At 37.5% G+C, this 20,659-nt stretch overlaps 1 protein-coding gene across 1 annotated transcript in view; it reads left to right on the forward strand.

Annotated features, from left to right (window-relative positions):
• LOC149067117 (alkylglycerol monooxygenase-like) overlaps positions 1 to 20,659 on the forward strand; it is a 43,083-nt gene that overhangs the window by 13,779 nt on the left and 8,645 nt on the right. The window contains exons 5-9 of the mRNA XM_089252999.1: positions 6,207 to 6,302; positions 8,780 to 8,846; positions 15,957 to 16,105; positions 16,201 to 16,335; positions 16,418 to 16,534. Coding sequence (XP_089109125.1) covers positions 6,207 to 6,302; positions 8,780 to 8,846; positions 15,957 to 16,105; positions 16,201 to 16,335; positions 16,418 to 16,534 — 564 coding nt within the window. The remainder of the gene's footprint in view (positions 1 to 6,206; positions 6,303 to 8,779; positions 8,847 to 15,956; positions 16,106 to 16,200; positions 16,336 to 16,417; positions 16,535 to 20,659) is intronic.

The raw sequence follows: 20,659 nt of genomic DNA on the forward strand, positions 1-20,659 counted from the left end.
CCTCGTTCGCCTGCGAAAGAGCGGCCACATAATGAACCAAAAAGCCACTTGAAGGCAGCTTGTCATATAACGAAATATCAGATTTTCACCGTATCGAAATTGAAATCAACAAACTCATAAGAGGGGTCCCGGATTTGCTGACTTTTGATGACAAGGGAGGAAAGGGGGTTTGAAGGTTGCTTACGTTATCAACCACCCCTTTTTGAAGATATAAAATATTCTATATAGCTTTGTCTCTGCGTTACGCAATGACAAAACCCGTATATACCGGTGACCAAAGCGCTTGAAGAGGTTGCTCTCTGAAAGCGCTTTGCCGGTGACTCGAAATGTTACACCGTCAGCCAGAGCAGTTTTTTTTGCCTTGTAGCATTTGCCGCGAATTCACAATGGCACTAACAATTTTAAAAGGGAATTAAAATCAATTTAATACTCTAGAATACTTTAAGAAATTCATTTTTAAAAATATTGTTGGTGCTGCTACCTACTTTCAAAATCAGAAGTGCCTTATGTGGTGATGACGAAGCTCAGGTATAAAAAACTAAATCCTTCATTCAGCTTTGCTCGTTATAAACAAAGCTTATAAACTGATCTGAAAGATCAAACTTCCAGTTCAGTAATTTTTTCAAGACCCAAGGAGACATCCAAAACAAAGGTCCTCCACACAAGCAAACGACAGGTAAGATCGTAAAACGCGAATTTTTCCACTTCCCACTTTATAGTAATGTGCTGCCATCTAATGTCAAATTTGAAAGCGACTAATGTGGTGATGATGAAGTTTAAAGTAAAAAAAAACTATATTCTTTATTCCGCTCAGTTCCTTATAAACGAAACTCATAAACTGAACTGGGAATTTGAACTGAAAGTTCGGTTATTTTATTTGAGCATAAGGAGACGTCCAAAACGAAGAACCTCCTAATGAGCAGACGACAGACACGAAGTCGGTTCCCTACAAGCTAAGCTCACAAACATAACTGGAAGTTTGAACTACCAGTTCAGTAATTTCCTATGGACACAAGGAGACGTCCAAAACAAGTCACCTGGAGAGAAGCAGACGACAGGTTCTGAGGCATGCATGGGGCTTATATTACTGGACGGAGCATTCAGCCGCCGCGACTGCAGCGCCATCAAATACAAGGAAATGACGTGACTCAGTGAACACAAAGTTCCCGCCTGTCAATTTTTCCATAGAAATGTACAAGTCGGTCTCTAAATATTGGGTTTTCAAGATTTAAAAAAAGGATAGAGAAGAACTCATCTAAAGGTAAAAAAAGTTATTTATTTCATTAATACTGGAATCATTCCTTTCATTAACGTGGAATAATTTCTTTCATCATCTCTTGAATTTTCCTTCATCAATTCTGAAATTTTTCTTCATTATTTCTGAAATTTTTCTTCATTATTTCTTGAATATTCTTTCATTAATTCTGAAATTTTTCTTCATTAATTCTGAAATTTTTCTTCATTATTTCTGAAATTTTTCTTCATTATTTCTGAAATTTTTCTTCATTATTTCTGAAATTTTTCTTCATTATTTCTGAAATTTTTCTTCATTATTTCTTGAATATTCTTTCATTAATTCTGAAATTTTTCTTCATTAATTCTGAAATTTTTCTTCATTAATTCTGGATTTGTTTCTTTCATTAATGCTGAAATTATTTCGTTCATTAATGCTGAAATTATTTCGTTCATTAATGCTGAAATTATTTCGTTCATTAATGCTGAAATTATTTCGTTCATTGATTATGAAACTATTTCTTTCATTAATGCTGGAATTATTTCTTTCATTGATTATGAAATTATATCTCATGAATTCTGGAATTGTCTCTTTCATTAATTTTGGAATTATCCCTTTTTCATTAATTTTGGAATTATCCCTTTTTCATTAATTTTGGAATTATCTCTTTCCTTCATTCTGGAATTATCTTTCATTAATTTTGGAATTATCTCTTTCCTTCATTCTGGAATTACCTCTTTCCTTCATTCTGGAATTATCTTTCATTAATTTTATTATTATCGCTTTCATTAATTCTTTCACTAATTTTAGAATTATGACTTTTATCAATGCTGTAATTATCTCTTCCATTAATTCTAGAATATTTTCTTCCATTAATGCTGAAATTATCTTTCTTTAATGCTGAAATGATAACTTTCATTAATTTTGGAATTATCTCGTCCAAGCTGAAATTATTTTTTCATTTATTGTTTTAAACTCCTATTTATGTCATAAGAAAATAACAGGGGGGGGGGGGTCGTGTTTGTTTTCACCGAGTCACGTGATGTTCCGACGAAAGATATTGGGGGACACAGTTCTCAGCACTGCCAAGGCGGAGACAGCTGACGTCATACTCTCTCCGGAGGCTTGATTTATATACTGTTGGTGCTGCCATTTAATCTCAAAATTTCAGGCAACTCATGCGATGATGAAAAAGAGAGTTCTTTTTGTTATTTTTTGGCATAACATTTTTTTATGAGACGAAAATTTCGGTAACAAAATTCGTACATTTGCAATAATCGATTTTTTTTCCCATGTACAAAAAATAATTATTTTTTTTCCACGAAAAAATTCGGACAATATGGATGAGCGAACAAATAAGTGAAAACACAGATTATGTGGTCTTCAGATAGGGTTACCAGATTCAAAACCGAAAAAGGAGGACGCCTGGTGCGAACTTTAGGCAGTGCCGTCTTAACGCATGCTTCCCCCACCCCGGGCCGTGCTCGAAGGGCCTCAAGAGAAGAGGTGCCTCAGAAAAACGAGACGTAGTTGAATTTTTCAGGTAGGGCCTCCAAAAAAATCCCTTGGCTCGGGGGCCCATGATGCTATTACGACGATCTTGCCTGTCAGCCCTACTCTTGTGGGGGTCATGGAATTCCAGTACTTGATTCCTCTATTAATTTACATTAATTACACAAAAATAGGCAATACAAAATTCGAAAAATGATCAAAGTTATCGAATTGCAACGTGCATTTGATAAAGGGATGATAAAGCGCATTAAAAGTATGACAAAAATTTATGTCCGTTCAATATGACTCGAGCCACGATGAAGTGTCAGCAGGTGGACCGCGCTAATTATTATTAATAATTATGATCTTAATTAGCACTATTTTAATCACTAATTAGTTAATTAATTACTACTTTAATTAGCACCTGGATCATTGTTATTAATAAATGACAAGCTTTCAAATTGATAAAAATAAAAAAATTCAGAATTTTACTAATTTATAAGAATTTTAATCACTAATTATAGTTAATTAATTAGCATCTGGATCGTTGTGATTACTAAATTACAAGCTTTCAAATTTTTAAAAATCAGAAAATTCGCAATTATACTAATTTTTACGAATTTGAATGACAAATTAGTTAATTAATTATGAGCTTAATTAGCACCAGGATCGTTGTGATTGTTAAATGACAAGCTCTCAAATTTATGAAAATTAGTAAATTCGCAAATTTTCACTAATTTGAATGACAAATTAGTTAATTAATTATGAGCTTAATTAGCACCAGGATCGTTGTGATTGTTAAATGACAAGCTCTCAAATTTATGAAAATTAGTAAATTCACAAATTTTCACTAATTTGAATGACAAATTAGTTAATTAATTATGAGCTTAATTAGCACCAGGATCGTTGTGATTGTTAAATGACAAGCTCTCAAATTTATGAAAATTAGAAAATTCGCATTTTTACTAATTTTCATGAAAGTTACGAAATGTCAGCTTTTACCCCGAAATGTATACGTTTTCAAGTGTATTTCGGGCTTTTACCAACTCGACTTGGTAAAACCTAGGATTTACTTCGGGCTTTTACCGTAACAGATACATTCTCAAGTTTGTAATTTATACCTGGTAGCATTTCTTTTACTACTATAGATCAACTACACAGTTGATACACTAATGACCCTCAAACTTGGTTTACTGCATGGGTCCATCTGGGCACTTCTGACACCGGGATATCAAGTGAAAATTAGATCTGGTTCCGATTTTCAAGAGTGGATATGCAAATAGGTAGGTAGGAGTTTTTAGCTAGGTAGTAGTGCCTCTCTCAGAAAAATCGCTTTGTATGGGGGGCGTGTGATAATGTTAAGACAGCCCTGGGCGTACTTTATGAAAATTGTGAAAAGCTAATCAGAAAAAACTCAGCAAAATAATGTGGTCTAGTTTGCAATATGATTAGTTTCTCATCTTTCGTGCCATTCTTGTGATAATGATCTTCAATTGTACAATCAAGTGTTCTTAAAATTTTAGGATCTTCTATCGGATGATGGATGTTGAAAAACTAATCGTGCATTAAAAATAAAATACCATATATCTTTTTGGTGGTGCCCCTTTAGTACTGATGCTCTAAGCACGTGCTTATTTTGCTTAATGGTTAATCCGGCCCTGTAACTGCGCACATGATTTCTCTGGAATGAATGTTTCAAACAAATATTTAAAAATTTTTCACACGCGCGTATTTTAGTTAATTTTTTTAAGTTCATAGTATGGCTACAACATGAACCTATATCCTTGATACATGTATTATTGTTGAAAACGATGTGAAAGGTTGAACTTTTCAATTGTGATTAATTTCTGTGTGGCTACTCCCTCATTATATACTACTTTTATCCTCATGAAGAATGAAGAGAATAAAATTAATAAAACTGCTTGCTACCACTTTTTGCGATTTTTATCACTACAAGAATGCGTATTTTGGAAGCTACAACTGACATTTTCTCAACGAAACCACAATCATTTACACAAAAATAGACTATAATTTGAAATAATACAAATTTCATCCATTACAGTAACTTGATGACACTGTGTCGTCTTCAAGCGCAGAATTTACATTTATTGAAAATAATTTATTCTATTTTTTTTTACTGTATTCTATTACGTTTATTTTGCTCTTTCGTTATTTTCATAAATTAAAAATTAATCAAATTAAATTCAAACATATTGATATACTTCAGACAGCTTTTGAATAACTATCTTCTAATGGAAAAACGGGCGGAGGGGGGGGGGAGGAGTAGAAAATTATTCATGTTCACAAGAGGGGGCCATAGGAATGGGAAATGCTTGAAAGGGGGCCAGGGACAAAAAAAGGTTGAGAACCACTGGTCTAGACCATGGTCGTGGTTGGTTTCAAAGGAACGAAAAGATAATTCATGTAAGTGTTGCGCTTGTTATGTGTTCAGAGGGCTGTCATCTCTCTTCCAAATCAAAAATTAGAATGAAATGGAATTTTTTTTTCTTGCAAATTTCAAACTATGGCTGTATTGGATGGAATAATTTTCAGAAACCATTGTAATTTCTGATTAATTTCATCTACCTGGAACACAACTCAGATAGTATACAATAAATATGTGTAAGTTTATGAAGTAAGTGAATATAAAGCCCAGGATATAAGAGCTTTAATGACTAAACTGCCTATGTTATCTCTCACCATATTACTCACGGCATATACAAAAATCTGCGAGTTTCCCCCAGATACCCCCCAAAACTGCTTGGAATTCATTAAGATGGCTCCGAGTAAGATAAAGGACTTGAACAATCTTAAAGGGCGTGCAAATGAAACCCAAAACTAGGCAAGCCGGAGTAGAAAACACCGAAAATCGGAAATATTTCTCAGTACACATATTTGGCTCGAGACGCCCCCTCCCCCCCAAAAAAATGCTTGGAATTCTTTAGGGCAGTTCAGAGTAAGACAGAGGGTAAAGAGGAACCTTGAAGGGTGGGTAAACGGGGCCTAAATCAAGATCCACGAGTTGAAAAATCCTTTAAAATTGGAAATATTTCTTGATATGACTGCAGATCTTCAATATATATATGGCTCGAGGGCCCCCCCCCCCACCCAAAATATGCGTGGTGCAAACTCCGACTTCGATGACATCTTTCTTTCAAATAAGGCATGTTTCAATGAAGGGTGGGCAAACAGGACCCAAGCCCAGGGGGTTCCGAGTAAACTAAGGTAAGTCACTAAAATAAGAGAAATATTTCTCAATACACATGCATGATATTTATTTCATAAATTTGGTTCACGGCCCTTACGCCCCCCCCCCCCCAAAAAAAAATGTTAGAATCCGTCAAGATTGGTGCAGTCTTTCTTACATTGGTGACATATTGTTTTGAATAAGACATTTGTGAGACATTTCCTATTTCTAGCTTAATATTGTCCTGCATGACCAATCACGTGTAATTAATGCAATTTTTTTTATCATGTTCAGTTGACGTACTTGCCGATGGCTGTTGCGGTACCTCCGTCTACTTTCTTCGTCCATTACCAGCTCAATATCATTTACCAGTACTGGCTGCACTCTGAGGTGAGTATGTACAGGGTGAACCAAAATACAATAATTTTTTTTTATCTTTTCGCCCAAAATTCGTTATAAATTCAGATCCATTTTTTTTCTGGCAAAATAAAAGTAGTTTAAAACTTCACCGACAGGTGACGCTAGTGCCGTTATTTAATTCATTCACAAAAAAAAAGAAAAAAAAAACAGACAAAAAAAAAAGAAACAACAAATTATTTCATTAACATCTTAAAGTTTCCTATAAAAATGTCCCCCCCCCCCAAAAAAAAAGAAAATTGGCTGCATTTTGAACTAAAATTTTTAGGGAAAAAAATCAAAATCAATGACCAAAAAACAATTTTGGTTCAAATCTTACAATTTTACGACAATTTGCACAATATTGTAAATTTCAAAAATCACACAAATTTACTTAATGAACACATCAAAATTCTTGTCATGAATTTGGATAATTTTTTTTTTAAGTAGCACTTACAAACAGATCTTGGTTCAAAATTATATCGATAGATGACGTTGGCAGTATCATGCAACTCTATGAAAAAACTCGAACAAAAAAAATTGTAATTTTATAAACAGAAAGCTACTATTTTTAAAATGATTTTATTTATATATGCTGCTGAATATGCTCATACAGTAGCTCTCTTTATGTGTCTACTGAGCAGGGGCGCAACTAGAGGGTAGCAGGTGGGTCTGGCGCCCCGAGCGCTGGACTTGAGGGAGCGCCGAATTCATCCTTCAAGTCCTTTTACATTGAAAGGGGCGAGCGAAAATGCATGCTTGGCACAGCTGACAAACTATCTAGTTGCGTTTTGCTGCTGAGTTTTGAACTACCTTTTTTTGTAAAACATTCTGGGTTGATGACGTTCACCTCCTCCTAACCAGAACATGGCCCGCCGATGAAGAGATTTTAGCAGGTGGTCGAAGAAGACCTTGGGCCATGCTGGAAGCTGTGCACATCACGTGAAGTCTGCTTCTGTGTAATCCTTGTTGTGTGTAGTGCTGCCATCTACCACCAATTTTTCTAACTAATGACTGAAGTGTAATGATTGAATAATTGCATCGTTTTAGGAATGTTGCTCTCTGTGGCGAGACTTTTCAACGGGAAAGATCGGCCCGCATTCGTTCTTCGAAGTTGAGAACCACACAAAACCAACTTCAGCCGACCACCGTTGTGGCAACGGTCTGGTTCGAACCCGGGTCCTCGCGATGCGGAGTGAAATTGAGATTTGATTAACCCATAAAGACAGATACACAAACACGTATTACATTCCGATATTGACCCGAGGGATCATACGATCCGTCCACAGTTCATTAATGCATAATACTTGGCAACAGGCCAACCAGGTAAAACAACACTCATATCTTGACTTAGTGAATATTCATTTTTATGCACCTGTGTTCAGTGGCGTCGGAGCCGGGGGTGCTCGAGCACACACGAAAGTTTGTAAAACGGGTCCGAGCACCCACAGAATTGATTCAGAAATCGAAATTTCCTACATGGGACTCAAGACGAGCACCCACAAGTTCGAAACACTTCCGACGCCCCTGCCTGTGTTTGCTAATTGAGAAGTTGATGTCATTAATTTGTAATCGTGAATTTTTCATGCTCATTTGATGACTAGAATTTCAGTTCAAAATTTTACGACGATTCGTTAATTTTGTGAATTTCAAAAATTCTCAAAAGTTGCACGAATTTACCAAAACTCATGTAATGAATTTGGATAATTTTTTTTTTAAAACTAAAAACAGATCTCACAAAGAGAGGGGGGGGGGGGGCGGTCCAAACGTGTCATCCTCAAAAAAATCATGAAAAAATTTAAGTATATTCATCTCACCCACAAGCGCGTGAAAACAAAAAAATTAGCGGCGGAACGCAATTACTAACTAAAGCTACAAAAAATATTAAAAATGGCAACAGTTGGCTACTCATCATCTCCCACGCTTCTTGGCGATATCTATTGTTGAAAACTTCTTTTCCCCTCTTTTTTCCCCCTCTAGAAACTCTTTGTTTCCTCCTTTTTTTCTCCTCTTTTTCTCTGTACTGTACCTAATCTTGTGTTGTTTGAATGACGTCACTCTAAGACTTTAGGGGGTTGCGGGATTTTTAATTTCATTCTTGGCCTCTAATGGCACTCAAAAAAATAATAAATGCAATTTTTTTGAGTATTCGTAATAATTCAGCCGGATATTTTCGTGCATATTTGAATGAGTAGAATTAGTGGTAGTTTTTTCGAAATTTCTTTGAGGATGACACCTTTGGACCCTTTCCTTGGGCTTTGAACTAATTTTTTTTAATAACCGAATTTCAGTTTAAACCGCATAATTTTAAGGCAATTTGTTAATTTTTTTGAAGTTTTGCAAGTTATAGTGACTTGTCGGTCCACCCTGAAAACACGTAAAGCCTACATTTCTTTGTATTTCTCATTATTGAATTACATTGTGTTATTGTATATACTCACTCTTATCTATATTTTTCCCTACTTTCGCAGTTTGTCCCGAAATTGGGCCCCATAGAGTGGGTTTTTGTTACTCCGACGCACCACAAGGTTCACCATGGTGAGTTAGTTGGTTATCTTTTATGTTGAAGCTACCTTTTTGCTCGAATGGTAGGGAAAAAATTGCAGCGAAAACCCTCTTGAAGGTCACCCCGTTATACTGCCGAAAAATAATTTCGTTTTATTTTAAACTCTTCAATGCTCCACCCTTTTTTTTCTGTCATCCCTACCTCTTTTACGGATGATTTTTTTTTTGTCCCGCTGGCGTCGGCCAGTAGAGGGGAGTTTTACCAACACCATCTATTGCAGAAGGCTTCCCCGCGAAGCTCGTGACGTCACTGAAGGAGGTCATCTCTTCTATAGCTATCTATAGCCATAGCAGGCCGACGCATGCACCATATTTACCCCTATTTTGTAGTATAGCCAATGACTAGGTGAGATGGCCTTCTTCAGTACGTCACGTGCTCCGCTCGGAGGCCTTCTGTTGTAGATGATGTTGGCTTTACTGTACTGAATCACTTGACATCGGCCTTGTGCTCATGATTGGGGTGACTTTATACAAATACAAATACAAATACAACGCCACAACAGGCAAAATGCCCAACGAGGTGGCTGATAAAAAGATGCCCATAAAAATATGGTTGTCATATGTTTCAAAAATACAGCAACCCAATTAAAAATGCAATTAACACAAATTACAAACAATATATACACATGATAAAATATTATACAATGCCCATAAAGAATACTTATGGTTGTCTTATTCTAAGAATGGATAGCTTCTCGATTTACCCCAACATGTTTATCGTATTTCTTTTTAAACGTGTCAATTGTGTTACAATTTACTACCTCCGGGGGTAAGCTATTCCATTTATTAACAACCCTATTGGAGAAAAATTCCCTGCGACACCATAACCTTGCATTGTCCCTCACCAATCGATACTGGTGTCCCCTTGTAAAAGCAGTCGATTGGCGGTGTACTAAAAGTTCATGGTCCATCCTATCCATCCCATTGAAAATTTTGAACACTTCGATCATATCTCCTCGACACCTGCGTTCATCCAATGTAAACATATTCAAAAAATGAAGTCTTTCTTCATAACTCAAGCCCTGTGTGCCAATAAGGACACGCGTAGCTCTTCTCTGCACCCCTTCAACCAAGTCTATGTCCCTCTGTAGGTATGGTCTCCAAAACCTTACAGCATACTCCAGTCCAGGACGAACTAAGCCTCGAAAAAGCGGAAGAATGACTTTAGGAGAACGCGAAGAGACCTTTTTGAAAATGAGACCAAGCATTCTATTCGATTTTTTGACAACCGCTGAACAATGTTCAGAAAACTTAAGTCGCTCGTCAATGAGAATTCCCAAATCGGTGACTCTAGTTGCATCCGGGATAGTGACACCATTCAACTCGTAAGAGAACCGTGGGTTGTTCGAACCAAAATGAGCGACCATGCACTTATCTACGCTAAACGTCATGCTCCATTCATTTGCCCATGCTGCAATCTTGTTTAAGTTGGTCTGGAGCAACTCCCTATCGCTTTCATTCCCGATTACCCCCATTAGCTTCACATCATCTGCGAATTTGCTAGTAATTCCATCGATACCCTGATCGAGTTTATCGATAAAAAGTGAAAAAAGTATGGGGCCAAGGACACTTCCCTGAGGAACTCCACTTGTGACGTCTGTCCAACCAGAGAATTCCCCGTTCACCATAACTCGTTGCGACCTATCTCTTAACCACGATTCTATCCAATTCAGCAAGTTGCCCCCTATTCCAATCTCGTGTAAACGCTTCAAGAGTTTGCCATGTTGGACCCGATCGAATGCCTTCTGGAAATCAAGGTAAACAACGTCGACATTTTTGCTCTTACCCAAAGCCTTAGTCACGTAATCATAGAAGCAAAGGAGGTTAGTTACACATGACTTCCCCTTCCTGAACCCATGCTGATTATCCGACAATACATTATTCTCGTCTATCCACTTCACAAACTGCCTTTTGATGATAATTTCCAAAATTTTTGAGAGGGAGCTCGTCAAACTCACTGGACGATAATTAGACACCACTTCTCTACTACCCTTCTTAAATATCGGAACAACGTTAGCCAGTTTCCAATCTCTCGGGACGATACCCTCAGCAACACTACTCCTGTATATCTGTGCGACTGGCCCCAACAATTCATTAGCACCTTCCCTGAGAACCCTGGGATAGATATCATCTGGTCCTGGTGCTTTGCTTGCACATACATTTCTTAGAAGATTTAGGACCTCCACGTCTTCCACTTGAATATCGTTGAGCGTTTTATTACCCCATGCAACACCCGTATATCGAATATCATTATCTCCATTAAAAACCGACGCGAAAAAGTCATTGAAAGCACTACACATGCCTACATTGCTCTCTACTTTTGAGCCTCCTATCGAGAGGGGGCCAACTGTCCCCTTACATCCATTATTGACGTATCGAAAAAATGATTTTGGGTCAGAGCCAATGTTATCTGCCAACCTAGATTCAACTTGCTTTTTACTATCCCTTATCGCTTTCTTCAACAGTCTTCTTTTATCAGTAAACAATGATAGGTCACCTCGTCCACTTTTATACTCTCTGAATGCTCTTTTCTTTTCAAGATAAAGGTTCCGCACGCTATCCGTGAACCATAGAGGGTGTGATGTACAAACACGCTTTTTTCGAACAAAGGGTATGACGTCGTGCAAAACAGAGGACAGCTTCGTACTAAATTCTTCCCATTGACTTACCACCCCTACTGATTCCAACCGGTCTTTGAAAACTTCCGCTAACCTTCTTCGCAAAACATCAAAGTTAGTTCTCTGAAAACAAGGAACCAGTCTTTTGTTATCAACCTTACCCGAGGAAAAGTTACAGTGAAATCTGACGATACGATGATCACTGGAAGAAAACTCTTCCCCCACCGAAACATGTTCAACTAGATCCTCAGAACTAGTAAGAACTAAATCCAAAATAGCAGTACCCCTAGTGGCTTCTGATACATGCTGATACAAAAAATTTTCGAGCACTAACTTAAGAAAGTCTCTTTCATACTGATTTCCAGATGAAAGGTTCTCCCAATCAATACCCGGGTAATTGAAATCCCCTAGTATGAGAACCCTCTTTCGCTTACACATGTAGGAAATTTCATCGTGCATTTTGGCGATATAGTTTTGATCCCTATTCGGTGGATTGTAACAAACCCCAACAATAAGCTTATGACGTCTTTTGTTCTCAAGTTCAACCCATATGGTTTCAATATCACTTCTCTGCACGTTACACTCTCTAGCCTTCAAACATGATTTCACGTATATCAACACTCCACCCCCTTTCCTATCAGATCTATTTCTCAAAAAAGTATCGTATCCGGAGATGTGTAAGAAAGATTCATCCCCATCGTTTGCCCAAGATTCTGTAATGGCTATAAGATCCAAGTCCTCCACAACTATCATAGTTTCTAAAAAATCTTTCTTGTTACCCAAGCTCCTGGCATTTATTAACACACATTTTAATTTGCCCGGTGGTTTGTTGTCAATCGAGAAGCCATCCAAGTCAGAGGTGGGTAATTCCCCGTCAGTACTGTTGTGATTATCATTAACTAACCCGCATTCCCGACTACGTGGTCTGGGAGTAAAGAACCTGACCTAAGACTATCGTAAACCTCCCAGACCCCTCTCTTATTTAGATGGATCCCATCCGAACGAAGCCACCTATCGGTAAATGCGGGAAGCTCCAAGAACGTGACCCCAAGTGAGGAGCAAATGTCCTTCAGGCCTATATTGAATTGGTGGATCCTACTCCTATATCCCCTACTACCCCTTGGCAGCACTGGAATCACTGCCACATCTGAACCCCCCTCCCTAGCGGATAATAGTAAATCCCGGTATTCTGACAGAGACTCACTAATATTCGCTCCTACCTGATTTGTTCCCACCCACAGAATCACCCGCAAGGGCAACTTTCGGCGATGAAAAACGTCTCGAACGTTGCCAATCTTCCCCCCAGGAAGACAACAGCGCTCGAAACCCCGAAAATCCCTACACACTCGGTTCCCAAGTTCCCTAACCATAGAATCGCCGATGATTAAACCCCTATCACTATCCCCCTCTACCTCATCCACGACCACCCATTCGCCCTCTAAAATGTCGTTGTTCGTGGAGATTGCTTCTTCATCAACAGGTGGCTCGACGACCAGAGGGTCCGTTATAACCGGACCCTCTAGCACCCTAACTTTTTCCCGTAAAGCTTCGACCTCGTGTTCCAGCCTTTTTCTATCCAAGCACCCTTTACAATTGAAACTATCAGCTACTATACCCCTAGACCAGGGAAACCTCCCTGGTCTAGGGGTATAGTAGCTGATAGTCGCAAGCTCTACACAACACTAGTCGAGGTCGAGGCATACTAACACTATTGCTAAAGCTAGATAATAATAATAATACTTAACAATACGAAAATGAGAAACGTTAACTGGAAATTAAAATAATGTAAAATACATTACTATGCAAAATATACGTAAGAGATTATACGAAAAAATTACGTAAAGTAGAATGCTCAGCACTAAATCACGAAGAATAAAATAAATATGTATATAAAGAATACAACACCCTCTAAAAAAAGTATTAAGCTACGAAGTACAATTTATACTTATTAGAATTAGCTAACTATCTCAAAACACTAACACTACAACAATAGGCCCAAATGGAAGGAAAACAACGTTATTGAGAGTACCCGGGAAAAAGTATACACTGTTTGCTAACACTAACGTCCAAAACCTACGAACTTATATCAAAGAAGCGAGCGAACCTGGCGAAAAAACAACGAAAATGAAATGCGAACGAGAAAAATAAATATAAGTCGATCGAAAATACACAACGAAAATTTAAAAAAAATGAGAGCAATATAAAAAAAAAAAAAAAACCACTTATCTCACAATCCAACGTGCGCTAAAAAAAAAGAAAATCACCGCAGAATATGACCCAACAATAAACAACACGCTAAGTAAAACTCACGAGAACGAAGAAAAACACAAAGAAAGACACAAAATGGCGCACTGGCGTGTCGGTGAGCGGAGCGCGATAATAGCACGTCCGTTCCCAACGACGGCGAAGACGATTATCCCCAGACGATTAATACTGGTCATAATACTGATTATGACCAGTATTTCCCCGTTGTTTGGGCCACCCAAATTTTTCTTGTTTATGAAAATGTCCCGTCTTTCACGCGTATCTTCAATGAAAATTTCATGAATAGATGAGAATGTCCCAGTAAACACGGGACGTATGGTCACACATGTTTGTCATGTTGACTTTAACAGTTTAAGTAGAATTCATTTCAATCCCTGCGATTTGCGGTAGTGCTTCATTTTCCATATGAATTTTTTCCGTGATTAGAGTAGTATTCGGCTAATTTGCTCACTTTTGGCATCGTGTTTGGCGAAAACTAGCGATTTCCTGCACTTTAAATCACAATTTCTTTTTTTTTTTTTTTTTTTGGAAAAATGGACAGCGAAAAATTGAGGGATGAATAATTATGCTGCTACCTCACGACTGATTTCTGAAACCTACAGTAAACTTCCCCCCGACTTCTTCTTGTCGACCGTAGGTCCTCGGCTGCACTTCTGCGATTTCAGGGCGAAATAACTGGGTTCTGGACTCCCAAAAGAAAAAACCACTTTATTTCATTTATTATCCAACATCCCCAAAGAAACTGTCTCTCTGGTACAAAACCTTCGCCCCTTCCCCCACTTTTTCAAATGTCCCTTTTTGTTTTCTTTCCTTTCTATCGTGACGTCTGTTTCTTTCAGGCCTTCTCTTCCACTTCTTTTCTCCTGAACGTTACACCTACTTTCTCGAAATCGCTGATAGGTCACAGCACGATTTCCGTTCTTTCATGACAAAAATCCAAGTGACAATTTCGAATTGTATAATTCTTCATCAATGTAAATTAACGAGAATCGTTTGTCCGAAAATATAACGAAGGATCATGGACGAATAACGCGGTGCATCTTGCCTCTGTGTACATGGTAGGCGTCCGTGTCGTTAATAATGGAAAGTCAGTAGGCTATTATGGTTGCCGACAACAACCAATCTTTCTGATCACGGTGAAGTCCGTGATTTGAGCACCGAATATTCTTAAAGCATTGTGGTGCCCATATTCCTTTAACCGGAACGGGACATCTGTCAACTTCCAGCAAATATCACCCATATTCTGCGAAAAATTGTCAATTTTCTGTCAAATATGACCTAGTTCTCACCAAATATTATTAATCACCGCCAGATATTGCATTATTCACAACCAGTAACATTGAAGACAGAGTTTTTTCCATGAACGCTTTCCCAGGGCTAATCGAAAATCCACCTGGACACGTATTTACAGTCCCTACTGTCTTAGTAACACAAAAGGCATTAGCACGCCGGTGATTAGTTACTGCGAGCAAGAAAAAAAGCTAGCAACACGTCACGAGAGGCGGAGTTTTGGGCGAAATTGAATTTCAAAGTTCATTAACGAAAAATGAAAGTATTTTTTTATTGAATCAGTAAATGATAGCTGGGTTGTTATTGTCTTCTCGATGCACGTGAACCGCATTTGATTAAATCAGAAAAAAAAATGGAAACATTTTTTGGTAAATCAGTAAATGAGACAACAAAGAGGGAACGATGGGGGGAAAAAATTGGATGGGTTTCAGACCGATTCGAATACACAATCTTCGGTACGTGAGTCTCGTGCTATAGCCATTACTCCAACGGTGAATGTAGATTCAAGCACAATTAAATGTATCTATTGTTAAACGTCACCGGTACAGATTTCACTACGAGTGACGTAATGGTTCATCCCTCATTTCGGCCAATCACGATGCGGTAAATTTCTGTAATGTAGCTAGGAATGTAGGAATTTGTTTATATAAGCCCCCCAGGGCATTAGTTTCCTACCGATAGACCGCATTGGGACTAAACAGGTTGCGTATTAATATTTTAAATCTGTTTTTCCTGATTTTAATTCTCAACTTTTTTGGGGGTGAAAAACAAATCATATTTTCTACGACAGTTAATTGTATTTTCTACGACAGTTAATTGTAATTTCAAATTAATGGTCACGTGACCTCTCTAAAACCAGCGATGGTTTAATTTCTTTTGACTACGGTGACGTGTTGCGTGTCGGTTTCAGGTCGGAACCGCCGTTGCATCGACAAGAACTTCGGCGGCTTCATGATCATATGGGACAGGATATTCGGTACGTTCGAGCCAAATAACGGAGAAGACGTCAAATTCGGAGTCGTCCATCCCCTTAAGACTTTCAGCTCGTACACCATTCAGGTAAGGCTCTCGTTGATGCTATTCTGGCGACACTAAAAACTCGAAGGTAAATGTACATTTTGCAGCATTTTAATTTTTTTTCCCATATTGCACAGACGAACAACTTGCAGGGAATGTGGAGGAGGTTCCGAAACGTCGAAGGCTTCTGGAACAAATTGTCAGTCTTGGTCAAGGGCCCCGGATGGACTCCCGGGATGTCGTGGCTTGGCGACCCTAACGATATACCCGAGGTTAGAATTCGTACGTTAATGAACTCTTCACAATTATGCATTATCTCATTTCGCTTGAACTGATTGAAATATTCGATTGTAGCCCAAAGAAGACGAAAAGAAATACGACCCGCCATTGCAGATGTGGATGAAGGTCTACGTTTCCGTCCACCTGATGTCTGTTGTCGCCGGGTATTTGCTACTGATTCTGAATTTGAATGTGAGGCTCTCTCTTTGATCATGTTGACCTTTTTTTTCCGATAGCCGCGCAACACAGCTGTAATAATGCCATGCAATACCACCAGGTTATGTCGTTTATATCATAAGTCAATCGGATATTTTGTGAGAACCACGGATAGGCGGGCATCCACGTGATGCGTTTTGTGTAGCAATGGTCATAGCGTCCCTTATTTACGGGACAGATAGATCCTCCCCATATTATCCTGCTCTTTGGGGAAGGTGAACGGTGGCTGGCGATGGTCCCCTAAATTCATAGATATAAGATCAACTAGACTGAGCGTCCTATTGTCCGGTCGCCTCGTTTTTTGAAGCACGCACCCCCCCCCCCCCCCCGTGATGAGTTGAATAACAAGAATATGGTACCCATAACTTGGCGCGCTATTTTCGTACTTGGCGACACATTCCTTGTAATGAGTGAAAAAAATTTAGATTCGTTTTATTCGTGGCTTCATTTAAAAGCGGAAATAAAGCGCATTTTATACAAGAGTAATAAGTATATGATATCTAACTCTCACAGATGAAATTCCAAATCAAAATTATTGCAGTAATTCTATTTTTGTCATATAAATGTCTTTTTTTTCCTGAGGTGTAGCAGCACCCATTCATTCAATTCCTTCTCAAGTTCATGGAACAACACCGATACTTTTCCTCGAAAAGCCTTTTTTTGTCTCATCCGCATCGCTGAAATTTTCTCTTTCATTTTCCGCCATTCTCTCACACTTGTTTCCCATTTACGTTTTATGTCCTAACTGCAGCACAGTCATTGTTTTCTTCGGCGAATTCGATCGCTTTCAGTTTGAAAGACGCATCATACGCAAATCTTTTTGCTTTCTCCATTTTTGATCGTTGATACTCCCTGATACAACAATAGATCAATAGTTTTTCTGTGGGTGATCACGACTTGTACTGACCCGGGGAAAAATGACCGCGTGGATCATCCTTTTATTAAATATTAATACAAAAAGGAAATTTATTTCGCCTATGAAAGGTAATCTTATCACCTTTAATAAATGATACATTGCAACCAAAAGCACAGCAAGATTTCGGCATATCGAGTGATTTCTTAAGCACTCACGGTGTCCACCAATGAGTGCCATTGGAATAACAAGAAATTTCTTCATAACTCTCGTGAAAGTACCCACTCGTCACGTGGTTAGGTGTAGGAAACAAAAAGCAGCCCTGCATGCGCGATCTATGGTTATATTATATCTATGCCTAAATTACTCTACTGGATCCTCAGAGGGAATCCTTATCTTATATTGTGATCGACAACAACCCTGGGGGTGAACTATCTCTGCAGTCCTTAGTAACTACTAGTCCTAATGAACTACCGGTCGGAGGACTGAAGCTAAGGACCGCTTCAACTACTAGTAGTTAAGAGGTACTATGTACTACCAGTCCTTAAGGTCACGTGACGTGAAACAGTAGTTAGAGGGGGAGAAAATTTTTGGTTTCGAGAGTAACAGATCTGTAACCAATCGGGATGCCGTTTGAAGCCTACAACTACTACTAATTATTTAACAATCGTTTTTCCGCAGTGGGTTGTGGCAGCGATTTCATGTTTACAAACAAACATGTTGTAAACAAACTTTTTTTTTCCGAAGGACTCGCCATACATTTTTTTGTCACCCGTGTTTTGCAATTTTTTTTACTCTAATATCGCTGGCTAGTTTAATTATTTTGTAACCGTATGAGGACGTTGCATTTTTCATCTTGGGACTTTTTTTTAGAATAAGATTCAGTATATAATAATAGTCAAAGTATTTTTCTTGTCCGAGCTCATGGACCCCACTTTTGGATGCTTGAAGAAGCGAGTATATGGGACCCCAGCTGCATATAAGTGGGTCGCATACTGATGAAATCAAAATTTGAAAAAAAAAATTCTTACAACAAAATGTAAGATTTTAAATTAAGGTTACCGGCACTAGTTGAGCCTATGGCCGTAATGTGCCTTTTCGGGGCAGACTTTCCCTTTTTTCTTTGAGGGGGGGGGGGCTCTTCTTGAAAGGGTTATTATGCAAAATAATTATAGATTTTTGGGCCCCCTATTCACCTCGGGAGCCGTACTTGAGGCCCCAGCTGAATACTGTTTTTAATATTGAGTGCTACTTTTTTTTTAAAAACCAATTTGTTAAATGATTTTTTATTATCCATTTTTATTCCTTTTAAATTCATTGAAACAACGAATTGCAAATTCTTTCTGGAGCAATTAAAATAATAAATTATTGATAATTTATAATTAAAAGAATTAACTGCCTTGCTGCGTATTGTAGTTCTGTATTTTAAACTATGGATTTCTCCTCAGTAATAAAAAATATTATCAGAACATTATTTTCTATGAATGAGCACTTACCTGTTAATGCAAGTGAATACTTCAATATTTAAAAGATATATACTTCTATATTAAAGATCTTTCATCAATTTATCTGTTTCATATTTAGCTTCCAACAAATAACTTCACCTGATAACTTTCATTTGATCGTATATTTCATTTCAGTTGATTAGAAGATGAATGATTGATTGAAGTTGATTAATAGAAACATGAATTGAATAACAACTTGCACATATGATTTGTCATACAAAAACATTTTATTTCAAACATATATTCATAGAAAGTTATCATAATCACAATTTATTTGTTGTACTTTTCTTAGAAATCGCATCCTTCAAGAATATAATTTTTTGAGATTCATTAATTTTCATTTGCATCTTCAAATGTTGATTTACCTGAAATTAGAAAGAGGAAGAAAAAAACACCTTTATTATGCTTATCAATCTTTAAATGTACTGTATATTTGATTTCAAATTATAACAGTCTTTATTTGCATAAGTAGAGATAATTCGTGCACAATAGCACTTTGTTGACTCGCCACCATTTTATCACAGTAGGATCCAAAATGCATCAACTGTGTTTTACAAGGGAGGCCTGGCATTGCACACAGATCCACTTGTTCATGTCTAGATGTATTTACCTAGGGCTTCACAAATCTTAGGAGCCAACATTGCAAAAAAGAAAATCATACTGACACCTAAAATTTTCTATGCAGATCACAAAATATTTGGAGTTTATGTCTGCATCTTCCGATATGTGAAGATCATCACCAAGTGCTAAAAAAGTTGAATATAATTTGTTTTTACTTTGGATTATTTCTCCTAAAAATATGCTTGACTGCCAAGAAATTTGGCCGGCACCTAAAATGTTTTTCAATTTTTCGAGCCATGGTTCTACCCTAAAATTTTGGTCAGACAGATGAAGTGAAAAAACCTATTGGCACGCAGCTAACTTCAAATTTTCACTTTACTTTCAGCTTCGCTCTAAAACACATCCTTAGCAACCTCTTGTGGATCAGGGAACCCTATTTAAATTAACATAGAAATTTTGCAGTGTTGTATGGTCTTACTAGTTAAAAAGTATATTATTATTTGTCGTCAAACATATTGTTTTAATATTTCCATTCACAAAATTTGCTCATCAGTAAATATAACACGTTTTTCAAAGAATTAATATTGCTTTTCAGTTAGCAAAGCTTCTAAAGGTTTTTTTTAATGTCCTCCCTCTCATTTATATAGCCAAGACAGGTTTTTCAATATTATACATGTTTTTACTTGCACTGGTCAAATTTTGAGTGGTACAGGTAGCCATTAAGAAATCTATCTTAATTTGCTCAATTCAATTATGTCAAAAAGAGTTGTTCTTTCAATAGTATCTGAAAAAATTATGATTATAAAGAAAATTACTCATAGCAAGATATTTCTCGAGAAAAACCAATATGGTATGGACTAAAAACAATGCCACCTTTCCCCCCCCCCCCTCCCTGCTTATTTTGTTTTTGCACACATAAAATGAGTTGCTGAAATTACAATAATTTCAGAGGGAAGTATATTTCTGTTAAGTTTTAGATTGAGAAATATTCAAGTGATTGTACAGTTTACAATTTTTATGAATTTTCTCAACTTAAAATTGAATGTGTATGAAATAGGTTATTTTAATCGTGGTGCAACATAAATAAGACACTGAAATACAACATTTCTTAATAAATATGTGAATTTATGTAATACAACCTCTCCGAAACACTGTTATGTCTGCGATCTGATATAACACCAA

Source organism: Pholcus phalangioides, unplaced genomic scaffold (genome assembly GCF_987345545.1).
Source record: "Pholcus phalangioides strain wild (caught in Gottingen) unplaced genomic scaffold, Ppha-v1.0 ptg000031l_1, whole genome shotgun sequence".
Lineage (NCBI taxonomy): Eukaryota > Metazoa > Arthropoda > Arachnida > Araneae > Pholcidae > Pholcus > Pholcus phalangioides.